The sequence below is a fragment of the Sardina pilchardus genome, chromosome 2 (genome assembly GCF_963854185.1).
Source record: "Sardina pilchardus chromosome 2, fSarPil1.1, whole genome shotgun sequence".
NCBI lineage: Eukaryota > Metazoa > Chordata > Actinopteri > Clupeiformes > Clupeidae > Sardina > Sardina pilchardus.
This window is the reverse complement of record NC_084995.1, coordinates 39,001,415-39,027,197: the sequence shown is the minus strand read 5'-3', so window position 1 is coordinate 39,027,197 and position 25,783 is coordinate 39,001,415. Positions and strand designations below refer to the sequence as shown.

The following is a 25,783-nucleotide window of genomic DNA, read 5'->3' as shown; positions in this document are numbered from 1 at the left end:
AAAACACCAGTTCAAAATGGACCCTGCACTATACTTCACCATGTTGTGAGTAGTGGGCCCGTTATGTGCAGCTGAATGGATGAAGCTTTTAAAAGCACGGCATCAAATGCCAAACTGCACCGTCTTGTTCACCTCTAAATGGTCCAAAAATATCTCAGCATGTAGAGCTGCAGTGCACGTGTATGTGCGGTACTATAAATATCTCTCACACGGTAGAACAATACCAAAGATATCCAAAGTATGACAGAACTCAATGGTCTTCAGAAATAATTATGTACCATATTCTATATTATTCACGGTTCAGCTCCCGGACAGTTTTTCATACTATTGGCATTGTTAAAGCCAATTTAAAATGTTTTTTGAACAAAATGAAACTGTAAGAAAAGCGACCAACGTTCAAAATGTACAATGGAACATTGGAAACCCAATCCAGATGACATGACAGTTGGTTGAGAGGCTGATTTGAAAAATCTAAAATATTAAAAAATGTAGCTTTGTTTACGCTCTCTCTGATAACTACCCCTCCTCTCCTCACCACCCACCATCCTAAACCCCTGGAAAGGAGCAGGACGTCATCAGCGTAGAGCAGCACGAAGCACCCTGTAGCCCTGGGGCTCCGCCTGTCCCTGACTTCCTCCCCTGGTTTTATGCAACACAGCTGTTACGCAACACACCGTCACACCACATGTGTCTCAGGTGCTGACCCCAGACATGGCCAGCTCTGGGGGTAGTAGACCTACCCTGCATAAACCCTGCCTGCATCACCGAGCGGGTTGGGGGTGGGGGCACAAAAACAAATATGCTCGTTAAAATATCTGAGCCACGACTCAATGAGCTGAAAATGCCTGGAGCACTTGCCGTTTATGCTTTCTATGGGAAGGAAGGGAAAACTACAAAACAAAAGAGGAGGAGAGGAGAGCAAAGCCTGAGATGCAGTTGAAGGAGGCACTCCGATCTTAACACACCAGGAGAAGAAAAAATAAAATAAATATACACCAACCGCACCATGGGTGTCAGCAGCATTATATCGCCATAAAGGGGGTGCTCGGTGACGCACTAATCCAACGTGCTGGCGAAAAGACAACTACAAATGCCATTGGATGCTCCTGAAGGAGATCATGTGTGACTAAGCTATACAGTTGTGTTTATATTTGTCTGTGCTCCCAGGCTCTAGGACTCAACCAAAGATGGAAAATAAATTAAATAAACCAAAAACAAAGCAGATGTGTTTGGCAAGGCTCATACCCCCCCTTCCATGCAAGCTGCACACTTTTCACAATAATTGAAGACATTACATAATGTTCACACATTTAATTACTGCAGAAATGTGTGAAGGCACGTGACAAACTTGATTGTTATCTCACCATTTCCACAATCTCCCTGTGGATTCACGCTTCAAAAACTGAGATCTGAACAGGGCTGATATAAACACGCAATACACATCTAATCAGGCAATCGGTCCGAGAGCGCTTGAGTGTTTAACCCCTGTCCTGCCCTACGAGCCCCGAGTCGCTCGAGGCCCGAGCGCTCACCTTATCGGCCGCGGTGAGCCGTGTCCAGGGTTTGTCGGCCCGTCGGTCGTAGTCCTGGGCGTCGGCCACCTCCACGTAGTCGCAGAAGCGGATGAGGATCTTGGCCAGCCTCAGCTCCTCCACCGTGGGCCTCTGGCTCAGCTGGGAGAGGGAGAGAGAGAGAGAATGCTCTGGTAAACATTTATTTTTTATTTATTTTCCCTTAAACTCTTTACGTGTACATGTAATTGAGCTTTGGCAATATTGTTCATGAAACTTTCATGCCAATAAAGCTTTATTGAATTGAATTGAATTGAATTGAATTGAGAGAAACAAAGCCAGTGAGCTTGGAGACCACCACACTTCACTCTTCCAACCTGTGTGACAGTGAGCTTCGGTCCTAAACCTGGAAGCTTTCTCTACAAGGAAGGTCCAAGCGCGTTTTACATCTTCATGGAGGTGAGCTGACGATACATCTAAAATAATGGGACTAGTGAAGGGGAGCTTCACTCAAACTTAAAATAAATAAATACATACTCTATATAAATAAATAAATAAATAGCATTGCAAATTTCTGAAATCCATTAAGGTAATGCACTTCAGTGGCAAGTCAACAGCGCTTTCCCGCTCTTTCTCCTAATGGTCCATAACAAACGCCTGGATCTGTGTGTGTTTGCGTGCGTGTCAGGACGGATGCCCTAATGTCAGGGACATGTACACTGCTTTTTTCCCTCCCTTCCCTGCACACTGCATACGTGTAGGGCTGCCACAGTGGATCAGGGAGAGGTCTACTCCCTCATTTGTGCCCCAACCCCCCCCTGCTCTCTAGAGTGCACGCTCCCCACGTGTGGCAAGGGACAAAACCAACGGCACACACACACACACACACACACACACACACACACACACACACACACACACACACACACACACACACACACACACACACACACACACACACACACACACACACACACACACACACACACACACACACACACACACACACACACACACACACACACACACACACACACACACACACACACACACACACACGTTGATATCTCACCTTCCGCGACAGCCTGCGCTTAAGCTCCCTCTTCTCCTCCAGCTCCTCCAACTCGTTGCGGGCTGGAGAGAGGGAGAGTGAGAGCGAGAGGGAGAGAGAAAGAGAGGTCAGATGTGGAAGAGTCCCCACATGTTGAGTGGGCAGCAGTGATGGGCGCAGTGGTGGCTGCTGGGACAGCTCATCGGCACGGGGGCGCACAGCAGAACGCCAGGCAGGCGAGCTCTGGACAGCACTGACGGCGACGGCGACGGCGATGACAGCGATAATGATGATGTCCCACATTTTCACACTTTATGAGAAAGCCCTCATACTGGTCACAGTCTCACCCGCCCGTCTGCTTCATTAGGACTAACTCTGTGTTTGTTTTAATGAGAACAGCACAAGCCTCTCCTCCAGTTCGGTCCGAATTCCCTTGTGGTCTGTGGAACATCTCCTTTTTAAATAATGAAGGCAAGCCTTTAAAGGAGATTTTAAACTAAAAAGATGAAGCCTGACTAAGTTCTTAGAAAACATAAAAAGATGTTTGATCTAATGATGTCCAGACCACTGCCAATCTTTGCCATCCAAAGGAGGAGTTAAGAGAGCACTGACCATATAAATATGCATGAGAGACAACCAGTCACAGGAAGCTGCCAGCACAGATTGTACTGTTCTAAAAGTAAACTACTTTTTTTTTAAAGCCACACCACTGGCTTTGGAGTTCTCTTTCACTCTCAGGATATTAAGTCCCATCTGTAATCCGCCGCTGTCTAGTGGCAAAAGGAGAACACCGCACCTGACCTGACTCCAATCATAATGGTATTTAAATAAGCCTTCGGAGCGCTTTAGAACGGCAACATTGGAGAGATGCTGACTGTGATACTCGTGGTGATACTAGCTGCTGGCTGAAGACCCACAACAGCAACATGCGGCTATTTGGAGTGTTGCACTGAAGATATAGTTGAATCTGTGTGCGTGTGTGTGTGGCATATACACTGCTTTTGTAAAATGTCAGAAACCAAAAGCTTGGACGCCACTGGTTTAATCTACATTAATTCAAATAAATGATGTTGTACTACGTACTATACCATTCTACTTGTTGCTTTCAACCACTAGTACACACATACATATCTGTGCAGTCAGTGTGTGTGTCTTTTAAAACACTTATTACAAGCAACCTTTTCCATTTCATCACGGGTGCCTAGCAACTTGTTGTGCTGCGCTGAGTGGGATGCGCCTGCCTGAGAGTGCGTCTGTACTGTGGCTGTCTGGCAGAGCCTCCTGATTCATCCTGGCACCACCGTCGCCTTCTGCAGGCAGACCGCCTTCTGTGGCCCCGACAGAGCCTGCTCCCCTAATGAGCCACACTCCCTCCCACACTCACCTACCTCCCCAACACCAAAGGGCTCGCTAACTACCTACCCCAGAACCCCTTTCATCTGGGAGTGACGGAGCAATTTGGCAAAGAGTTTAACAGTTGACGGCATTTCCGTGCGTATTTGTGCACACGTTTGTGTTGGGGCGCTTTCGTACCTGTTTCACTTCCAATAATGAATAATAATAATAAAAAACAGACCGCTGTTAGAGTATGATTGGAAACAGGCCAAGACCACCTCTTACAGGTCTTTTGTTCCGAAACAGAGTGTGATTGCGGCTTACACGCACAGCCAGTCGAAGCGATCTTTGGGGGAAACGCTTGATATTACGATTTTGAACGAGCGAGGTATGAACGCGCCCTTAGGTATGGTGTATATACAATGTACACACCTGAACACTTACGTTTAAGAATGTTCCTCTGCTCCAGCTCCTCTGCAGTGGGCCTCTGACTCAGCCTCCTGCCAAAGCACAAATCAAAACAACTATCAACTCCACTGTAGCACACATACACACACACACACACACACACACACACACACACGAAACTGCAACATCACCTTTTCTATCTTATGCTGTAAAAACACGCATGTTCTTTCTACCGGTGAAAAGGCACATGGATATTGTTTAGATGTTTCCCCCTGCTTGACATCAGATCTACGGTCCCGTATTCATCGGCCGCTCCTGGAGCTTGTCCTCAGACCTGGCTCTGAACCAAGTGCTGTTATCTAAGTGACACTGACAGACAGGGGGTGACAGCTGAAGATGGGAGAGCTTCGGCAAAATAAACACTTGCCAGGCTGCTTCTCTGCAGTCCATTGAGAGCCATGGAGTGTACGGACAATCCAATCCTAGCTTTCAAAAGATTCATTAAGGTGCAATTTGTGTATATACTGTATGTGTGTGTGTGTGTGTGTGTGTGTGTGTGTGTGTGTGTGTCAGGGTTATGGACAAATTGTACAGGCTGTCAGCGCGTCTTTGTGCAGTCATTTGGAGGAAGACCCTCCGCATTGGTTCCTCCGCAACCGACAAGACATGAGAAAGGGCTTTGAGGAACTAATTGCAAGCAGCAATGGGGAGTGAAAGCAGGCACAAAGACAGTGAGAGAAAAAGAGAAAAGACAGAGAGAACAAAGAAATAAGACAAAAACGAAACCGAGACGGAAAGACAAAAAGGCTATAAGGAAGAGAAAAAGCACAAAGAAAAGCAAGAACAAAAAAAATATATAGAAGAGTGCAAGGCAAACTGTTGAGACTCATCATATGTTGAGGAGGGCGAATAGAGGTTCCGGTATCAAAACCAAACCCTCTAGCGCGCAGAGAGCGGGTCAGTGTCTGAGCCGGAGGATCACCCACAGCCCAGCTTTGTTCTGCCCGGTCAGCTGAATGTCCCTCAGACTCCTCTGCTTCAGGCCCGGTGGGTCGATCCAAAACGCACCGACGCCGCCACGCCACGTCGCGGCACATCACATCACGCCGCGCCCGCCCGGCACGTCGCCGCCATCTCCAACCCGTTCCAGCTGATCTCAGCGCATCTAGCCCTCCGCTGACCCGACGGCTCGCTCGCTCACTCACTCAAAAATCGGGCTGAGCGCGCGCTTCTGCCAGTCAATCTCAAAAGGGACCCTCGTCATCCTCACCTGTCATTACACAACGCATTTCCTGGCGCACAAAGTCTTTCAGCCGGGGTGTGCTGTGCCGTAATGACGTTACATAAAAGGACACGAGTTACACAAGGCGGCTTTTTTTTATTATTATTTTTTTTTTTTCGCCAGGACAACTGAACAATTTGTCTTGTCCTCCGACGGAGGAAAGGGACAATGAACATAAATGTGCTTTTGACGCACAAAAAGCGGGACAATGGCGGCTTATCAAACCACTGCAATCTCAGCGAGAGGGGTCAGACTCCTTAATGCTGGGTAAGGAAGCTTAGCTCTATGAATTTGAAAGCGCACCCCCCTAAAAGGTACTCAACAAGAAAGCAAGAGTGAGAGACGGACAGACTGGTCATTATCAAGAGTGGCACAGGCGGACAAAGCTACCCCGCAGACACGTGGAGAGATCTGTTTTTCAAGCACTCATGTATGGAACATCACATTTTGATCCCACCGAATGAATATGATTGAATTTATTCTTACGCATGGTGTGCAGTTCCACACAAGTCCTTTGCTTTGGCCAAATTTGAACTTGACTGGTTCGGGGAGTATATCTCTCCAAGACATCCATGTTTGCCCTGAAGTTCTGCCCTCGTGTTTTCTGTCCAAAGCATTAACCCTGGGATCTCCTTCACATATGCATACAACCATAAAAAAAAATAAAAAAGAACTGACGTAGCAAACCACATGAAGTACATAACATAATTACACAAAAAGCATTGACATGACCTTTTCTTTCCAAATAGACACTGAGGTATGTAGGGGCGGCAGACACATTTATTTTGCTATTGGCAACAAAACATACATGAATGAACACATGTGCTCATACTGTAGAATGATTCAGGTCTATGAAAGTACTAGTTTGAACTTGACTGAACTAAACGGACAACTATCATCCTTGTATGAGACGGGAAACGAGTGCAGGAGGTAGACGATGTAAAAAAGAGAGAATGAGAAACAGAAAAAAAAGAGAAAGAGAGCAAGAAAGAAAGAATGCTGAACGAGTGGGAGGGATCTGCTGCACCATTCTGGAAACTAGGTCAGTTGGGTTTTCGGTACCGCTCTTTGCTGCTCGTGCCTATGGCTCTCTCTCTGTATGTGTATGTGTGTGTAGGTGTGTGTGTGTGTGTGTGTGTGTGTGTGTGTGTGTGTGAGCGTGTGTAGGTGTGTGTGTGTGTTGCGGCAGTCTCCTCGGCCGTCGGCGTGGCTAATTCAGCCAGGACAGAGAGAAAGTGAGTGACGCGCATGCTGAATGGAGACATCAAAGCCTGTCAGCTTACTGGGGGAGATTTAAGCCATGAGGAGGCTCAGTTCTCCAGCACCATTAGTACACACTGGATACACTCCGCAGCATCTTAGCTACAGGCAGGCAGGCAGGCAGGCAGGCAGGCAGCCCCCAACATCCACCAACTTCTGCTGCTGCTGCTGCTGGGTAGTTCAGCTGGTGGGCAACACTCAATCTCCACCTCCTCACTCATCAAGTGTGGGCACAATAGTCAGGAGGGAATGTTTGGTTGGTTGGCATTTAGTGTGCTTGTCTGTGTGTCTATGTGTGCACCACAAGCAACGTCGCACTCATGAATTCTTTGACCTAAATTCAGAATGATGCACTGTATGCGAGGGAGCTTGACATAGCAAGTGCTAACAGGATTAGAAGCTACAGCTAAAAAAAAAGAAGAAAAAAAAACAGCCACCCTCTCTCAGAATGCAAACATTTTGGCTGGCAAACCCTAACAGAGTGTGACTCTAAATTCTCCCTGAACAGTCAAAATGAGTGCCAAACGAAACATCTTGGAAGTGAACTTAAAGCTACTGCAGAAACCAATGCTACTGTATCAGCATTTCAAGTGATCGCTCAACACAGCTGGTGTCTGCTGGAACATGAGCAACACCTGGCTTGATGACGGTCACACACAAAGTCACAGCATCTGACTATTTCAGTCTTGTCTGTGTGTGTGTGTGTGTGTGTGTGTGTGTGTGTGTGTGTGTGTGTGTGTGTGTGTGTGTGTGTGTGTGTGTGTGTGTGTGTGTGTGTGTATATACACACACACACACACACACATTTGTATGTATATGCATGAGCGTGTCGAAAATATTTGTTTTTGTGTTTGTTTGCTATGACACAGCTGTGTGGGTGTGGACTTCATTTGCCTGCATTAGCGTCCATGTGAATATCAATTTGAGTGAGACAGTGTCTATGAGCATGTGTGAGGGAGAGAGCGAGAAAGAGTGTGAGAGAGTGTGAGTGTACACATGTGTCAGTGAGAGTGTGTTCGTGTGAGTGTGTTCGTGTGTGTGCGTGTGTGCGTGTGTGCGTGTGTGCAGGGGGTCGTACCGTGTAAGCCGGGTGCCAATCTGCTGTCTGGACTCGAGCCGCTCCTCGTCCGTCTGCATGGGCAGGATGTTCTTCTCCTCCAGCTCCCTCTTGGACGGCCGGTTACTCAGCTTGATGGCCAGCGAGTCTTTCCTCAGCACCTTCCGTGCCAGGGAACCTACCAGAGACACGTCACAGGGACGTCAGCGGCAGGGGAAACCACACACACACACACACACACACACACACACACACACACACACACACACACACACACACACACACACACACACACACACACACACACACACACACACACACACACACACACACACACACACACACACACACACACACACACACACACACACACACACACACACACACACACACACACACACACACACACACACACACACACACACACACACACACACACACACACACACACACACACACACACACACACACACACACACACACACACACACACACACGACCGGGAGCCTGTGCCACAGATCAGAGGAAGACAGACATGAGTGGAGTTATGGCACCGAATCTGGTCTCCTCTGATCTGGGAACAGAGTTATGGCACCACCGAATCTCGTCTCCTCTGTAATAGGAACAGAGTTATGGCACCACCGAATCTGGTCTCCTCTGATCTGAGAACAGAGTTATGGCACCACCGAATCTGGTCTCCTCTGATCTGAGAACAGAGTTATGGCACCACTGAATCTGGTCTCCTCTGATCTGGGAACAGAGTTATGGCACCACCGAATCTCGTCTCCTCTGTAATAGGAACAGAGTTATGGCACCACCGAATCTGGTCTCCTCTGATCTGAGAACAGAGTTATGGCACCACCGAATCTGGTCTCCTCTGTAATAGGAACAGAGTTATGGCACCACCGAATCTGGTCTCCTCTGATCTGGGAACAGCGGTTGCCTGGTGAGTGAAGCGCGCAGCGCTCTAGCTTACTTGTGAAGAGGGTGTCGTCGTCATCATCGTCTTCCTCGTCGTCTTCTTCATCGTCGTCTTCGTCGTCCTCGTCTTTGTACATGCTGGGCAGGTCCTCGTAGTCCGACTCGTTTGGCATGTTCTCCTTGTCGTCCTCGCAGTCGATGACCACCGTGGGGACCTGCCGGCTTTCCAGCAGACCGCACTGACCGACGTGCAGTCCGGAGCTACGGAGGGGAAGGCAGAGATCGACATTTGCATCGACTAGCTCCTTCATCTTAAGTCAGGATTAGGCACAAGACATCCCGGTCACTTAAACCAAACTCATCAAAATCACACAGATTTGCAATAACGAACAGGAAGCCATTAATGAAGGATTGTCCCGAATGCAATGTTCTCACTACATAGGCTGAAAGTATTACAGAGAGGACAAACTTACATGCACACATTGCACTGCATGCACTCCTACATGTCCCTCTTTGAAAGCAACACAAATGAATACACTGCAAGCAGGTATAGTTTAGTCTTTAGTAAATAAATAAATTAATGGAGATATGGTTTAAAAGGTAACACAACAAGATTTAAATTACACCTGCACAGCTGAAACATTTTTTGTGATCCTAGGCTCTAAATACTACTCTAAATATTTACTTGGGGAACAATTCACTTGAGATTATTCTCTCTAGCAACTGATTACATCCGCTGCTGGAAATTAGATCAAAAGCATGAACAGTGATACATCAGAGGGAATTAAGAGCCGGACTTACAGATTTACATAACCCATAATAACAGAGCACAGGATATACCAACTCTGCTCACTCTCTACACGTGACCACTATCTAGTAGACACACTGTTTAAGTGTTCGCCATTACGCCGGTCCCGTCTGCATACAGTCATGGGAAATTAGTCTTTAAGATATTTCAGAGCAATTGTCAGTGAAGTGACTGAGAACAATTACTGACATTTTATGATAAGTTTAGTGATTTTAAAAACAGAATTCAGGACAAAAAAAGCTGGATTTTCCTATGCAATCATGATCATTCTGTCGCTCACTATCCCCACCCCACTCCACCACACACACACTTCACCTGATGACTCACAAGCTGTGTGTGAGGGATAGGGCTTCGAGTGGTTGGACGCAGGTGGCGTAAGCATGTCATCTCGTAAGGAAGACATTCATCCAACTCAATGGGCTTGTGCCAAAGAGGTGTTTTGCTGTGAGATGAAGCCAGCTGCATCTCTCTCACACACACACACACACACACACACGTCTCCATCGCCAATCTGACACCTAACCTAGGAGTGACCCTGGCTGCATGCGCCTCGCCTCCACATGCCACTCCGCTAAAGTGGGCTGGCCGCTCCCATGGAGGGGCGCGGGAAAGCTAGGTCACATCCTCCTCACGAGCCTGACCCCATTACGGCTCAGGGAGTGCGCTGCCGTGGAGGATTGGATAGCGTGCCCGACTATGGGATGCCCATTATCAAACACGCGGGATACCAATCCCCCCCCCCGACACTCAAACACGGAGATAGCCCGTGCCCTCAAACACCTGTGTCCGAACAAAGCAAAGCATTTAAATGAGTGAAGAGAAGACTATGGTTTGATTTCCTCAGACCGTCCTCCGCCAATATGGAGGACAATTCCCTCCTACTGATTTAGTGCAAATGAGAGGATGCATTTGATGGGATTGTTTGAGTGAAGCACAAACACTTACATTGCATTCACAAACGCACGCGCAAGCACACACACACACACACTCACTTCTCTAGCCGCTGCATGGTGAACGCCAGCGTCTTGTTGAGCTCCTCGATGATGCGGCTGGGCGGATGCAGGCCGGCGGGCATGGTGCCGTACTGCAGCTGGTGTGAGTACGGGTGCCCGGAGAGCGGGTGCGGGTGCTGGTGCTGGTGCTGGTGCTGGTGCGGGTGGCAGCCCATGGTGGCGTGGTGCTGGGACAGGCCCTGCGGGGGGCATTTCTGGGTGAAGGTGGTGAGGGGCATGGACGAGGAGGAGGAGTCCAGGCCTCCGGGAGGGATGCAGATCATCACCTTCTTGGGGGGCAGAGGAGGAGAGAGCTTGCCCACCATACAGGACATCTTCGAGGGGTGGCACGAGTCTGGAGCGGGGCAGCAGAGGGGACAGATGGACAAGCACGGTCAGATCAGATAAACAGTCAGATAAATCACGGACAAGATATTCATTTGACAGTACTTTCCTGTGTATGAGCTGCATCGTGCATAAGCCGCAGGACAGCAATTTATGCAAGTTAAAAGAAACAAAACCATATTAACTGCCCCCGTGTATTAACCTCATAGCTGAGGACATTTTGCAAAATCAATGTATAAGCCACAGCTAACAGTTGGGAAATTACAGTAATTCCATATCATTCTTTACAGTTGATCTGATTCTCTGTGGTGGTAGTGGGGGTATCTGTACACGCTGGTGCTATTTAAAATGTCAACTACCACACTTATCACAGCTAAACACAAGAACGTCCAACAATGTCCATTAAGCCAGCGGGCCGTGCGTCACGTGCCGCTAGGCCGCCTGTCATATCTGCCAAGGTGTCTCATGATCGGCTAAGACAGGCTAAGCACGATGGAAGGGCAGGCCACACAGGCGTCAAAGGCGTCAGGTTGGGGAGAGGCCGCTGGCCCTGAACGCAGCCTACAGAGCAACGGACAGTGAGCCACACACACGTGCCCATCCGCTCCCAAGAGCTACTGACCTCACCGGATTCATTATGCCCGGCTAATCTACGGATCAGAGCCCGCTGGCGCGGTGCCAGTCTGCCAGGAGAAAGCGTGTCCTTACTGCGCCAACAGCCGGTGCCAGTGCACAAGCACATGGAAGGGCACAACTGACAGGGGGGAGCACACACACACACACACACACACACACACACACAGAGTTTTAGGATACATTTGAGAGTGTTGAAGAAGATTTGACAAATCGTTTGAAAATACTAGTAAAATCCCTATAATATACGAGAGAAGTTTGAATAATACACAGTAAATCGAGATCTCTATAAAAGCATTTAAACAGCTATAGCTATAGCTAAAGATAGAGCTACATATAAGTATAAGTAGAGACACATCATTGAGCTGCTTCAACCTCACGTCTGCCATACCAGATGGACGGTCTAAACTGCACCCATCTGATGTTGTGTACGGTTGACTCCTGATGGAGATGCATGGGGCAAAGACATTAGCTGTGCCAGAGACAAGCTGTGTGTGTCAGGCCTGAGTCACATCCATAAATTAATTATTAATGAATGCTGCCCTCTTAAAACAGCAGAGAAGGAAGTCACCAAAAAACAAGGCAGAAATACTTACTGGATAGAGCCAATATATATTTACTGGATACCAGAGCAGTACATTCATTGAAAATGAAAAGGCCAAAATGGGATGTGAACAACTACAGTATATTATTTTATTTCATATCACCTATAATGTAATTTATACTGTGCATAAGAACAAAGAGAAAGAGCCCGTAAAGGAGAGAGAGTAAGAGAGAGTAGTAGAAAAGGAGAAGGCAGTCCTGCTGACCTGGCTAAAGTGGGACTTAATTAGACTAATCTTAAAGAGACCATCTGCAGCCCCCATGACCTCAGAGAGAGAGAGAGAGAGAGAGAGAGAGAGAGAGAGAGAGAGAGAGAGAGAGAGAGAGAGAGAGAGAGAGAGAGAGAGAGAGAGAGAGAGAGAGAGAGAGAGAGAGAGAGAGAGAGAGAGAGAGAGAGAGAGAGAGAGAGAGAGAGAGAGAGAGAGAGAGAGAGAGAGAGAGAGAGAGAGAGAGAGAGATGCTCCACACGCTCATTTCAATAAGATGTGACGATGCGAAGAAAAGATTCTGACCATTTCAACGGTCTGGAAATGAGTATTTTCTTTTGTTCTTTTCACAAACATGGCCATTCAAACAACAGGGCCAAGCTGGGTTAACTAGCACCTTCACCTGGAGACCTTTAAACCCAGCGAGCCCTGCCCCTGTGGCCCTCGCTCCTCCCTGGTGGCGCTGGACCGCAGCCCAGATCTCAGTGGACGGGCACTCCTGAGGGAGCCCAGCTGGCACTGCCCGGGAATCCACTTTCCCTTTGTCCAGGGGATGAGAGAAATCTCGTTGAGGGATTGGGCACCACCATGTTCGACAATTCCCCATTTCGCTAGCCAACTCCCACCCACTCTTCCCTCCCTCTTCTCTTCTCCTCAAGGACAGGCTCACCTGTGTTGTGATTGGGCAGCCGGGAGAAGGGCTTCGGGGGGAGCGCCGGGGGCTGCTTGTGGAACAGCGGGGGCTTAGGCGGCGTGTCCTGAACGTCACCTGTGAAGGCCACAGACTTCTTGGGAGGCAGGATCACGGTCTGCTTCAGGGAGTCCTGAGGGCACACACTGCCTTCCATTGACGGCCGGAAGTCGATGCTGGCTACAACGCAACAACAACAACAACAACACCACACATTTTAAAAGATATCTAACAGAGATATCTAACAACACCTCAAAATACATGACTTGATTATAATGATCAAACGCCCTACAATGAACAGTAGGATGCACCTTCTCCCAGCCAAAGACTGGGAATGGTGGAGACACAGAATGCAGAATGCAGTCCGATTCTGCATTGTAAACTGAGCGGGACCTGAACCAACCAAGTCAGGACAAACCAGTGGACCCATTACTGGTGCAGCAAGTCAATGATGTAGCACTTCAGAGACACTGGGTGGATCCGTGTACTCATCTACATAAATCAAGTGGTCTTTGAATTAATCCTCATGAGTTGGCCTGCTCCTACTCCCTTTAGTACTTGACGACGTCAAGGTAAAGTTAAGTGAGGAAGAACGTCAGTTTTGAAGTCGATTCGTTTGAAGACATAAGCCTTTGCAGGAGGATGACGGTCCTTCAATACAGCCATTCAACACGTTGACATAACGCCGCAGATAGTCATACTCTGCATTTTAATGTCAGCTACAGTGCAAGTGTTTTGAGTCGGTTACTTAATGTCATCTCGACAGAACGGCGTACTTTACGAAGGGTCCGCAGAAAAAAAAAACAGTGTGTGATCAGATCACTTGCTGACGCAAAACAAAGTCCATTAGCGAGCTTTTGGCTGTGTCATCATCACAAAGACATTTTGAAAGGGTAGGAGAGGGGAAGGGGGGAAAGAAAGTCCCATTTACAACATTAGTTCATTAAGTGGTGTCCTTTTGATGTTTTTTGATCTTTTTTTTTCCAGCGTAATTAACTTGACAAGCTGGTAAAGAGCAGATAGAATCCCCGCGGAGGGCGGCGAGGAGAGAGAAGACAATGCCTGAGGAAAATTGGTTCCATTCAAATTCCCGGCGCATAATTCGCATTTCCGCGCTAAACCCGATGTCCTTAGCCAAGGGTACATCGGAGTGCAAGTACATCCGCCAGTCCAGTCTCTTACTCTACTGTACGAACTTGCACTCTATGACAGGCTGGCCAGATGCTGCGCCCGCATGAAAAGTCTCGGATAACATGCCCTCTTACATAGGCCGGGATATTACATCACAGCAGAGGCTGTTCGGCGCCGTGGATTTATTTGGTCAATAAGTTCAATCCCTAAAGACCAAATGTAAACAAGGGCAGCCCCTGATTTCATTGGCAGTGCAGTGCAGTGAGAAACTTTTCCTGAGGGACATCAGGACGGGACATGACTTGGACTGGGCCCAGGTCTGGGAGCTGACTTACTGCCCCCTGTGCCAGTCTGGGTGGCACATGGATGCCCTGTGGCCAAACGCCACCGTCCTGTGGCCATCTAACATGCCAGGCACTGGGCCTGCCAGTGGCACAGGTTGTACCCACATGCCTCTTTGTTAGGGGGACTGTTGGAGTCTGATGTAACAGAGAAAGGGGAGATGGTCACACAAGCTGCAATCCATCTGGTACCCACCCCTTGACTGTGTGTGTGTGTGTGTGTGTGTGTGTGTGTGTGTGTGTGTGTGCGCGTACGTGTGTGTGAGAATTTGCACTAGAAGAGCGGACTACCACCAAGGCCACTGAAATCACTCAAAGCTGATATTTGACAAATGGCCCTAGTGCTGACCTTTTCAACTGTACAGTCAGTAACCAATACATCGGCTGTAGTATCCAATGTGAGCTCTGGTCCTCAGGGAGCGGCTTAGACACACCTGCTCCTCGTCACAGGAATGTGCAGCGCCGACGTTGCCCTGTGCGAGCGATCGCTAAGTGTAGGTACATTTCACAAACCCCTAAAAAACCTTTCCAGCTAAAAGTGTTCTTCCTTTTTAGACTGCACTCTTTTCAGGGCATAAAATGTGACCAATATTCTCACTGGTTGCTTTGTTGACGCATCTTTCAAGAGTGTCCAATCCTTTTCTATGTAAATGTTCAGTGGAGAATACGCGGCGGGAACAGCATGAAAGGCCAGAATTGTGGACTCCCCGTTTTCTGCCAGCGTCAACGCATCAGCTGCTTCATGCAGGCGACCACTGTGCCCTCCAACTAAATACATTTGAGTCTAATATTAGTTCTTATAATATTTAGAGTCAGGCTACTTTATCCACGGGGGCTGCTCTGTTAAATGGGTGCTTTCAAGCGGAGTTATCTCAAATTTTGCCCCTGCTACTATGAGCTCAAGTAAGTCCATAAGCTGATTAAGCCTCTACAGCCAATCAGATGCAAGATTAACACAGTTTTTGTAGGCTACCCAAAAAGGAGAGAAAATAAACATATTACAGTTAAAAAAAAAATATTAATCCACATCAGTAAAGGCTCGTTTATTAAAAAACGGATATTGGATACAGACGTAGTCCTCTATCCGTAGTCTACGCTCATTTCAGCCTTTTTCACACATTACAGACTAAACAGATCAACGTCTGAAACGGACATATCTATTTTCGTAGGAATAGGGAGCATAAATCAGGCTTTAACCGACAGAATGAGTCAGAAGGAAGCACAAACAGCATTTTCATTATGTCCCCTTCTCAAGGCACCGTTGCCAATACTGGCCTTCCAGGAACACATCCATCCTCCATAGATTCACGGTCGTCATGACAGTGCATGGCGAAGGTCACACTCTGGGGGGGGGGGGGGGGGGGATTGATTGGCCTCTGGAACCCTGTCTGTCCAGTTTTTAAAAAGTGGAGCAGGAGAAGCCTCACCCGCACAATCAGTCTTCAGGAGCAGATACTAGACAACATTGGCACTGGTAGGAATGAGGTCGATCGGGATCAGTCCGAGAAATAGTAGTCATGAAATAACAATGAGTGTAAAACATCACAGAGTACACTCATAGTACCACGAGAGGCTAAGGTTACACAACACAACAACAAATATTAAAAATCATGCATCAATTAGGTTACATGACCATAATATGCACACTGCCTTTAGTATGGAATTCTGTGAACTACATAATGCCTTATTAGATCACTTTTAACCAGCCCCATTATTATTATGACCACTGCAGGCACTAGCACAGTGCTGTCATACATGAGAGGTTTTTTCACCCGGACGTTTGGTCCATGATTCCCAAGATACTGAAACACCAGGGCACAGGAAATGTGGTAGCTCTTTAGCCCCATTAACTTGACAAGGAATAAAGCTTTTGGTCCCCGTTTATTCAGAGTCATGTAACACCAAGCGGCGGTCATATTATGATATTGTATTACATTAACAGCATCCATTCCCATGTTGAATTGGTAAACAGGATTATTTGCAAAGTGTATTCTGTGTCTGAATAAAGCCAGGAATCAGGGCAAAATAAGAGCATACCTGTATTATCTTTGGCTTTCTGCAATTCATATGGATATAAGACATTTTATAGGATTATGGATAACTGAATTTTGCTTTTATTGATCTGGGAAAAGCAAAGCACAGGGGCATGACTTTCCATGAGACTATGTACAGCGAATTTCAGAGGTTGACCCCACATACAATGTCTAATAATATACATTCATATGCACTGGGTTTACAGGTCTCCAAGTTTTTCTCCTGACTTACTGCCAAGAGAGTCATCAAGTGATTCAAACATGAGAAATAGTGGAATAGTGACTATTTGGTTTTATTGAATAAATTGAAGCTATTTAGAACAACCAAGTCTATTCACCATACCAATTCAACTCTTATTAGTTAATTGAAATAGATTGCATAGTAACTGCTAGCTGTGCCCATTCCAATATATTCTGTCAGCTCTTATTTGACGGTTTCTACCCCTCTCTACCTTCCTAAATGTAAATCTACAACATTCCTAAATCTAAATGTGTCCAATCCCCATGAAATTACCCAGCTCATTTGCTTCCTTCCTGTTATGTACCAATGTGAGTCACCTATATAACAGACACACACACACACGCGCGCGCGCACACACACACACGCACACACACCAGACGCACCTTTCTCGAAGATCTCCTTCAGCACGCCCCTCTTGATCAGCTCTTCTCTGCTCTGCCGCATGGACATCTTTCTCTCCAGGGCTGAGGGGAAAAGAAGAGGAGGAGGAGGAGGAGGAGGAGAGAAAATAAGATGCCTTGAAAAGGATGAACTGGAAACCCTGCTGTGGTACCTATGGAATGACCTGCAGTGGAAGACCACATACGGCCCTATGGCTTCTGCCCCTGTAAGAGTCAGGCAATTCACTTGTATGAACACAGGCTGATGACGAGTTCAACAGCAGACCCCGTGGGGTGATCAGACAGGACCTTTGTGATTGTGTTGTTAGAGCATCAGTAGAGCATCAGTTGAGCATCAGTTTTCCTCCTCTGGCACATTTTACAGACATATGGCTGAAACTAGGGCAATGGACAAAATCCACATCCAAACACCAATCACTTGGAAACTAAATAAAGAAATGGATAAACAAAACAAACAAACACACACACACACACACACACCTTTGTTAAACCTGATCTGAGGGAACCTTTAGCATCAGCTCACAGCTCTGCTGGCCTTAGTGCGAGCGCCACACTAAAACAGCAGTTAAATATCTTGCTGTGCTTTTCAGCACAGCCGTCAGCCGAGCGAGAGGCAGAGAAACGGAGAGCGTTGCTTTACACGAGCACTCCTCTCTGCCTCGATGCCCCTCTGCGTATCGCACATTAGCCGCGAAAGGCCTACCACCAGCAGCTCCATAAATACTGCACGGGGCCAAGCGGGCTGATGAGATGAGACCCAGAGCATCACTCTCTTTTCATCACGCAAATCCTTCACCGCGGACCCCACGGGCAGCCGGTCATCTCCCGAGGCCAAAAAAAAAACAAAAACAAAAAGGCAAGAGCACGATTTTAACACCTTCCCTTTCACGGGATGAGAGTGACAAAAGGATAGCAGGTGTTTGAATGCGCCCCGGCGGCCTATCTGGCGAGATGCTTTCTGAACGAGCTAGCAGGTCCCAGCGCGACCCGCTCCCCGTCTATTTTTAGCCTCAAAACAGTTGAGGGACTTCAACATTCTCCGCTACTGCACGGAACTGGGTCCATTTACCGCCATGTTAGTCGGTTCAAAAGCTACCCCTGCATAGAAACCAATTAAGAATCTGAAATGAGGATCAGGCAGAGGAACCACGCCGCCGTGCACAACACACACACCCCAGTGGAACTCGGCACACGTGCACATGTGTGTGCACAAGTGTGTGTGTGTGTGTACAGAGGCTGGGGTCTGAAACACATATGACCCAATAGAGAAGAGCGAAATCAGGCCCGTGTGCAAAACTGCAAAGACGCTCGCCTGGAGTTATACAAGCCTGACACGTCCTGGACGACCACTCGAGTGCATCTGTGCTCTAGATGCGGTGGCGGACAGCATAATGCCCTTCGGAACGGGACTGCTCATCTTCTCATGCCACGCTGGCTGAGGACACCCACACCGGAGTTGGCATCACCCAGCACCAAACACACAAACCCACACTGGAGTTGTCGCCCTCGTCCTCCTCCACCGCCTGTTTGAAAACGGCCACCCTCAAACAGGTCTTCACCCACCGCAGTGCCGCACAGCACTTCTGTATTCAGCGAGAAGACCAGTTAATGCATCAGCCACGCATCAGAATGGAACACACACACACAAAATGTCATCCTGTTTATTGGGCCATGCAGAGGACTTGCGGGGGTTATGATCACAATTGTCAAGGTGCGGAACCATTAACCGGGTGCGCTGGCGGATGTGGTTAACAGGAGCTTGAAATGTCACCGTGCAGCTAAAGACCAAGTGCTACTGCAGCATCATCTGCATCACGCCACGCAGGTCCTCAATAAGCTCACCCCATAGCCCATACTGTCATGTCAAATATACGGCTTGACTATGCATCCTATGACACAAGATGTAAAGCTAAGAATCAAGTAATAATCAATCAGTGTCAGTGAACTTATATATACACACACACACACATACACACACACACACACACACACTTTGTGTTTGTGCACACGACTCCTGAGAGAAAAGCAAGTGTACGAGTGAGATCCAGCAGCAGCAGATGCAGCAGATCAATAGCCCTCTTTCCAGTCTCCCAACACGGGGTTGGTGGCTGGCTACAGAGCCATTGCTTCCGGTGGTCCAGCACTAACTACTAGAGGGGGTCCTGTAATGAGGTAGCCTACTACGGTCATCAAAACAACACCCCAACGCCATGATTTTAGCGTGATTTTTCTGTTGTGTACATACACAACCTGCTGCCTATGCAGACAGCATGCTAGTGCAGTTAAGAGTGCTCCGTTTTCGTGTCCAAGTGAAGACGGCAATGCTTCCTGGAAAGCGAAAGAGGCTCATAAATCACATTTCTATTTGTCGTTTTAAAGTCCGAGTATGACTTCTCCTCACACAAGTAGGAGGCAGTGGAAGTGTGTCTCTCTCCCTGCCTACCGCTGTCTGTCTCAATACAGGGCCCTCACATTTTCATTGGCATTTCAAAACTTTTCCATGACGGTAGGTTTTTGAAAGGCCATGGAAATGTAATTAAGGGTGTTTAGAGCAAGCACAGAAAATAATAATAATAATAAAAAAAACATTAAATGGGAATTAAACAAGCTTTTTCCACTTGCACATATTTGGCCAATTCATCTGCAGAGGACAGAAGACACACGAATATCTCCAAACCCTCAAGAGTTTGAATGGACACAGACTCGGTCAGTGGTTGAAATGACATTTCTGAATGATCTCCGCAAATAATGGAGCACAGTCTGGGTCTGTGTCATAACTATCCCTGCCGTCAGATTACATTTAAACGGGACAAAATGAAAGAAGCAATTACCAAAGGATTTATGACATAACTGTGCGGGGCAGGGCAAGCTAGCTACAGCAGGACCTATTGCATAATCACACCGTCGGTAGACCAATCAACCTGCAGCATCCACAGGTTCATCACTGCCAAACTCATCACCCATACAGGGCAAGATGCACCGGGAACAAACCACGTTACCAAAGACATCTGGTGATAATGCACGGTTACGAAAGCTTTTCTCTGGATACATGAGAAACGTAACTAATAATGCACGGTTACGAAAGGTTTCCTGTCTAGAATGGATATGTGAGAAATGTAACTTACAGCTAATATCTATATTTTGCCCCTCTTTCTCCTTTCCTTTGCCCCCCTTTTCTTTCCTCCCTTCTTGTGCTCCTTTCTTTCTTTCTTTCTTTCCTTCCAACGGGCACTTACATCATCTCCTTTCAGTACTTAAGCCTAATTACAGACATCGAAATGAAGATTTTGAAACAGAATTACCACCCCAGATTACTCCTACACTGGTTTGTTTGTCTGTTTGTTTGTTTGTTTATCTCAACACTAATTAAAATCGAAGTACTTACATGATTGCAGTCACTTGTGCGCACACACGGTCAACTTTACAACAGGAGTAAATGAAGCTCTAAATGCCTTGTGCAACGTGACAAGACAACCCAGCCCCCTTGCTGAAAGGCTCCTCTCTAAAAACAGTGGTAAACAAACGGGAGAGCATTAAAAGTTGAGACACAACACAGCATCGGGGCCCCCTCAAGAGACGACACACCAGTTAGGACACTTAGCTGGGTCAACACTGCTGCTCTCGTTTTTCCACACTCCCATTATCGAGCCCGCTGCTAACAAGGTCAGCGCAGCGCAGCGACAGTTTTAGTACCGCAGTAGCAACACACATCCCACTCCCCTCTCTCACACACACACACACACCAGAGAGAGAGAGAGAGAGAGAGAGAGAGAGAGAGAGAGAGAGAGAGAGAGAGAGAGAGAGAGAGAGAGAGAGAGAGAGAGAGAGAGAGAGAGAGAGAGACACTTCAATGCAGTAATGCCTGGGCCCCCCTCCAGCCATCCTCCCGGTGTCCAAAATCCCCTCCGAGGCTCCAGCGGGCCGCCTCCAGGGGCATACCAAGCGCCGCCTCAGTCGGGCTCACACCAACCAGTCGCCTGGCACTGCTCCCACGCCACTGATGTATGCGTTCATTTGCCCCGTGCCCGTTAGCGTGGGGAGTCTTTTGATTCGACATTAATGTTCTGAGAAATGTAACTCATGTGTGCAGGATGTGAGTGTGGGGAAATGCACCATAGCATGTGATCAAAAGGCCCTAACTTTCAAGTGGTGTTGTGAAGGGTGGGTTTTTAAGTCATATCCAGAGGAAAAGTGACCTAGATATTCAGCTCTCTTTTTTTTTCACCACTCAGGCTTCTTCCAAAACGAGGCTTTTAAAGAGTGGTTCATTCCCCCAGCCACACTCAATAGCCCAGCCTGTACATGTCAGAAAGACAAGTACAATGCAGAAAGTGCTGCCCCCCCTTTTAAAACAGTCTTTTGACTGAGAGAGAGAGAGTGTGTGTGTGTGTGTGTGTGTGTGTGTGTGTGTGTGTGTGTGTGTGTGTGTGTGTGTGGTGTGTCATTGCGAAGGAATGGATGGAACAGAGTGGTGGCTGATGGAACTATCCACTGAAATCTGGAATGTCAGTCTGTCTCACTGAAGTAGACATGCATTTGCATCCATATCGAGGCTATATGAATTAATAAACAAACTGCCTTGCTATGGATATCTATGCATGAAATCCACTTCAGCAAGAGAGACTGAATTTCCAGTGGATAGATCAGTCAGCGATCGCTCTGTTCCACCCATTCCTTCCCAATCACACACACACACACACACAGCTGTCAGAGAGTGGCGGTAGACTGCTGCGAGGTAAGCCCCACAGTCTGCTCTCATGCAGCGTCCCCAGCAGCAGCTGACCTAATCCTCTTGTGCTCTCCTCTCCCTCAATTACCTGCAGCATCTGCACTCTCAGCACCAGCTCCCTACTGCCCACAGCACAGCACTACAGCACTACAGCACTACAAAGCACTCCGACAACCAGCCACAAGCATCGCCTCAAAGGCCACACGTATATACAGTATAGAGGAGCGCGCACACACACACACACACACACACACACACTAAAGAGGAGCACACACACATACACACACACACACTAAAGAGGAGCACACACACACACACACTAGAGGAGCGCACACACACACAGAGTTGTAGAGGCACAGTGAAAGGGACTGCCACACCTTGCCATAAAACAAACCGTACACAGGTCTGATGGGATTTCACTTTCTTTAAAAAGCCTAATGTGATGATTAGGCAAAAAACTAAGTAGACTGACAAAAAGAAATAGGTCAGCACAACTATTAGAATGCATAAACGCATGCGCTGAAACCCATTTCCTTCACACTGAACTTTCTGTCATGCCAAAAGTAACACACCAGCAAATATGGGACCGGCCAAAACACCACAAAGTGCCTTCAAAAGTTCAATATTCCATCAACCGCCGGGTAGAAAAAACTCCCATGGCAGACGCAAGAGAGAACGGGCCGCCGAGGTAAAGAACCCCGCCATCAGCGCCCAGTCAGCAGCCTGTCCGAATGTCACTTCCTCCACAGGGACAGGCCTCAACCCAGGGGTCAGCTTCTTAACACCACTCTCTATTGATCAAAGCGTGTGATGTCCATCACAACCAGGCATGTGTTTAGACTGACACTGCACCACTTTAAGACACTGGCTGGATTCTTCGAAAAAAACACATTCTTGTTTTTTGAAGATTCTTGTTTCTTGAAGGTCTTCAATTAGGATGTAACCCTTTTCGGAGGGCTATTTTTCATTTCCCTTCCATTTGAATTGAACACAGCAGTGGCCACACATATTGGCAGTGGCACTTTTTTTCTTACTGATGCCCCTTCCATATCAAGTACGGTAATAATTTGTCTACGAGCCCATCTCCTTCATTTATTTGGCCCATTAGCCTCCCCAATAGCATCTACGTATTTGACTACAATTGGGCAATAAGGAGTCATGGTCCCTCATGCTGAAATACAAGTCCATTTCCAGCATAATAAATATCAGATCATTTCCTACACTGTGAGAGCCCTGACGTACAAAGATTTGTCACGGTTTATGGAACAACTGTGCAAATATTAAAATAGCCTACTACACAACACAGAATCCTGAGAAAGTGTGGTATGACCTGGCTTGTAGGACCAACTGGAAGTTCATATTTAACCACTAGGGTATGGCAGAGACGGTATTTAAGGATCTTTGGGTATGGCCTACAGTGGAGATCTTCACTTTGATCACTGTTTGCTAACAACTTCACAGGCATAAATTCACACAGTCTATATTAGAATAATATTACGTTGCCAATTTAACATTAATCTATTCTGTATAGTAGGCCTATTGATGTAAATCAGAAAAAATCAATCAATATAAATCTATTTACAAACTAAAGCTTCCAAACTTTTTTTTTAGGGAATTGATTTTAGTCAAGAATTGCTTTCAAGAATCCCAAATCCCTTCTGCCCCTGATAAGCATATATCTACCAATCTGTCAGATAAAGCAAACTACAATGTTTGAAATCCCAAAAAGGCTTGACGGTAAAGTAGAAGGGTTTATAAAAATGTGCCCAACTCTTACCACTACCTGGAAAAAAAGAGAAAATAGCTCATTACGTACTAAGCTACAAAAACAGACAGCAGAAACCTTTCCCAGCAGTTCCATTAATTGTGTGGGTTTAAGTCTCGTTCCCGTAAATGCCAAGAGGGCTTCCTCTGATCATTCAGTGACATTCTGCTGAGAAAAAAAAAAAACAAGCACGGCTAGGGAAGAACTTTAACTTGTGGCAGGGGAAAGCATTGAATTCATTTGCCCCAGTTTAATGGCATGTAAAAAACAGCTAAGAGCATTTGAAGTGCTGCGTTATAGATCTAAAAGAGGATCTTTGGGCTCTCGTTGCTTTAATCCCTAAAACAAACGGAAATGCAAGTCAGTCATATTAATCTCCCGATGTAATCTGCCACATAAAGAAGACGGACTCTTAAGGCCTTATACCACCAGGAATGAACCTCAGGACTCTTCACACCAAACATTAGGAGCCCTGATGAATTTTCCGCTGAGATTGTTCTCTTTGTCTTTTCTTAAATTATGCTAAAGAAATTATGACGTCCTCTACATGAGCCAAATACATTTCTCCTGAAGCTTGAGGCAAAAAATCTCCTATACTAGATGAGCAAAATGAGGAAGAAGTCAGGAATAATTGGACAAAAGTATTTTTTTCTTCAAGACTATACACAAGACAGCAAGACAAAGCTCCAGAATCCAAGGTTTAATGGAATCTAAGCCATAAGGTACATGCACTCAGGACAACAAGTTAACCTTTCAGCGCTGTCAAACAAGATCAACAAAAAGGTGCAGAGTTCTGTCACACTACCCTGTAAAAAGCAAGCTCTTACCCTGCCACTGACCGCTATGGACCAGTGAACCAGCACATCAGTGGCCTTAAAAATAGCTCCCTGGCAAAGGAGGCAGCACTCTCCTTCAATCAATTCTCCTCGGTCTCAATCACCTTGAACATGAATATCAACTGCATTCATCACTCCTAAATCCTGAGCTTGTGTGGTGAAAAAAAGAAAGAAACTTTTCTGCAAATAGCACTCCATTCATACATATTTCAGCAGTGCTCTACCGAGACTTCAGTCATCATTTCACAATATAACAGTGGTGTATTGCAATACGCTAATGAACTGCTGCCATCGTAAAACATTATTTAAGTGAGTAACAGCCCAGGCACTAATGACAAGATATTGGTAAAAAGGGCTGTCGCTGTGTGTTTTAGTCTAGAAAGAAAGAAAGAAAGAACAAAAGAACGAAAGAAAGAAACTCATTTGCTCTGGCAGATGTCATCGTAGGCACAGAAATGACTACTAGTTATTCACCCCTTCTTTCATACCTGCATCCTCTGGCTCCTTCCTCTCTGATATCGATCATACACTTTGCTGTGCATGCAACTGTGATTGACCATTTTTTATTAGACCAGTTTATTATCAGCGAACAGTAAAAAAAAAAAAAAAAAAAAAAAGTTCATAGCAGGGATTTTTCAAGTTGCCTGCCTCTGCCAAGACAGGGCAGTCCTCAGAGTGTAGATATACTTAAGCAATATAGCACGAGTGGGAGTGGGTTGTTGCTGGATATTCCCACGGGTGTTGTTCGGCCGTAGCCTCGAGGCCGGAGGCCGAGTGGCGCAGGCAACAACACCCGTGGGAATATCCAGGAACAACCCACGACCACGAGTGCTATATTGCTTTTATACAACAATTCTACCACTTGTTTTTTGCGCTAATTTCCCATTATAATGTAAACGTTTAGATCGCTAAAACTGTCTTGTTTGTAGAACTACTTCTCTCCGCCACAAATTTCTATTACTTGCAGGACAAACTGCCGTTACTAGTTCTAAATGGATGGTTGCTATGGCCAAAGGCCAGTCGTTAGTTCTAAAAGCACGTTGCTATGGCCAAAAGCCAGTCGTTAGTTCTATCTCTCCCGTTGTCAAGCAATAAACGTTAGCTCGCATTGCGTCTGTAGCCTGATTACCATCGACTTTCAAAGGCTCTGCGAGACTTTAGTCTGACCAACAGCCTGTGCTAACACGGTTTCTTGCCAGCGCT

The 25,783-nt window shown here is 46.8% G+C and overlaps 1 protein-coding gene across 4 annotated transcripts in view; it reads right to left on the bottom strand.

Moving 5' to 3' along the window:
• LOC134073792 (phosphatase and actin regulator 1-like) overlaps window positions 1-25,783 on the bottom strand; it is a 56,525-nt gene that overhangs the window by 2,762 nt on the left and 27,980 nt on the right. For 2 of the 4 annotated variants that reach the window (XM_062530382.1, XM_062530366.1), the window contains exons 3-10: window positions 17,233-17,313; window positions 13,083-13,283; window positions 10,626-10,980; window positions 8,881-9,086; window positions 7,926-8,082; window positions 4,330-4,397; window positions 2,584-2,645; window positions 1,533-1,673 (exon numbers count right to left, since the gene is read on the bottom strand). In XM_062530382.1, the coding sequence (XP_062386366.1) occupies window positions 1,533-1,673; window positions 2,584-2,645; window positions 4,330-4,397; window positions 7,926-8,082; window positions 8,881-9,086; window positions 10,626-10,980; window positions 13,083-13,283; window positions 17,233-17,313 (1,271 nt within the window). The remainder of the gene's footprint in view (window positions 1-1,532; window positions 1,674-2,583; window positions 2,646-4,329; window positions 4,398-7,925; window positions 8,083-8,880; window positions 9,087-10,625; window positions 10,981-13,082; window positions 13,284-17,232; window positions 17,314-25,783) is intronic. The other 2 variants (XM_062530385.1, XM_062530374.1) reach the window with 1 other exon arrangement.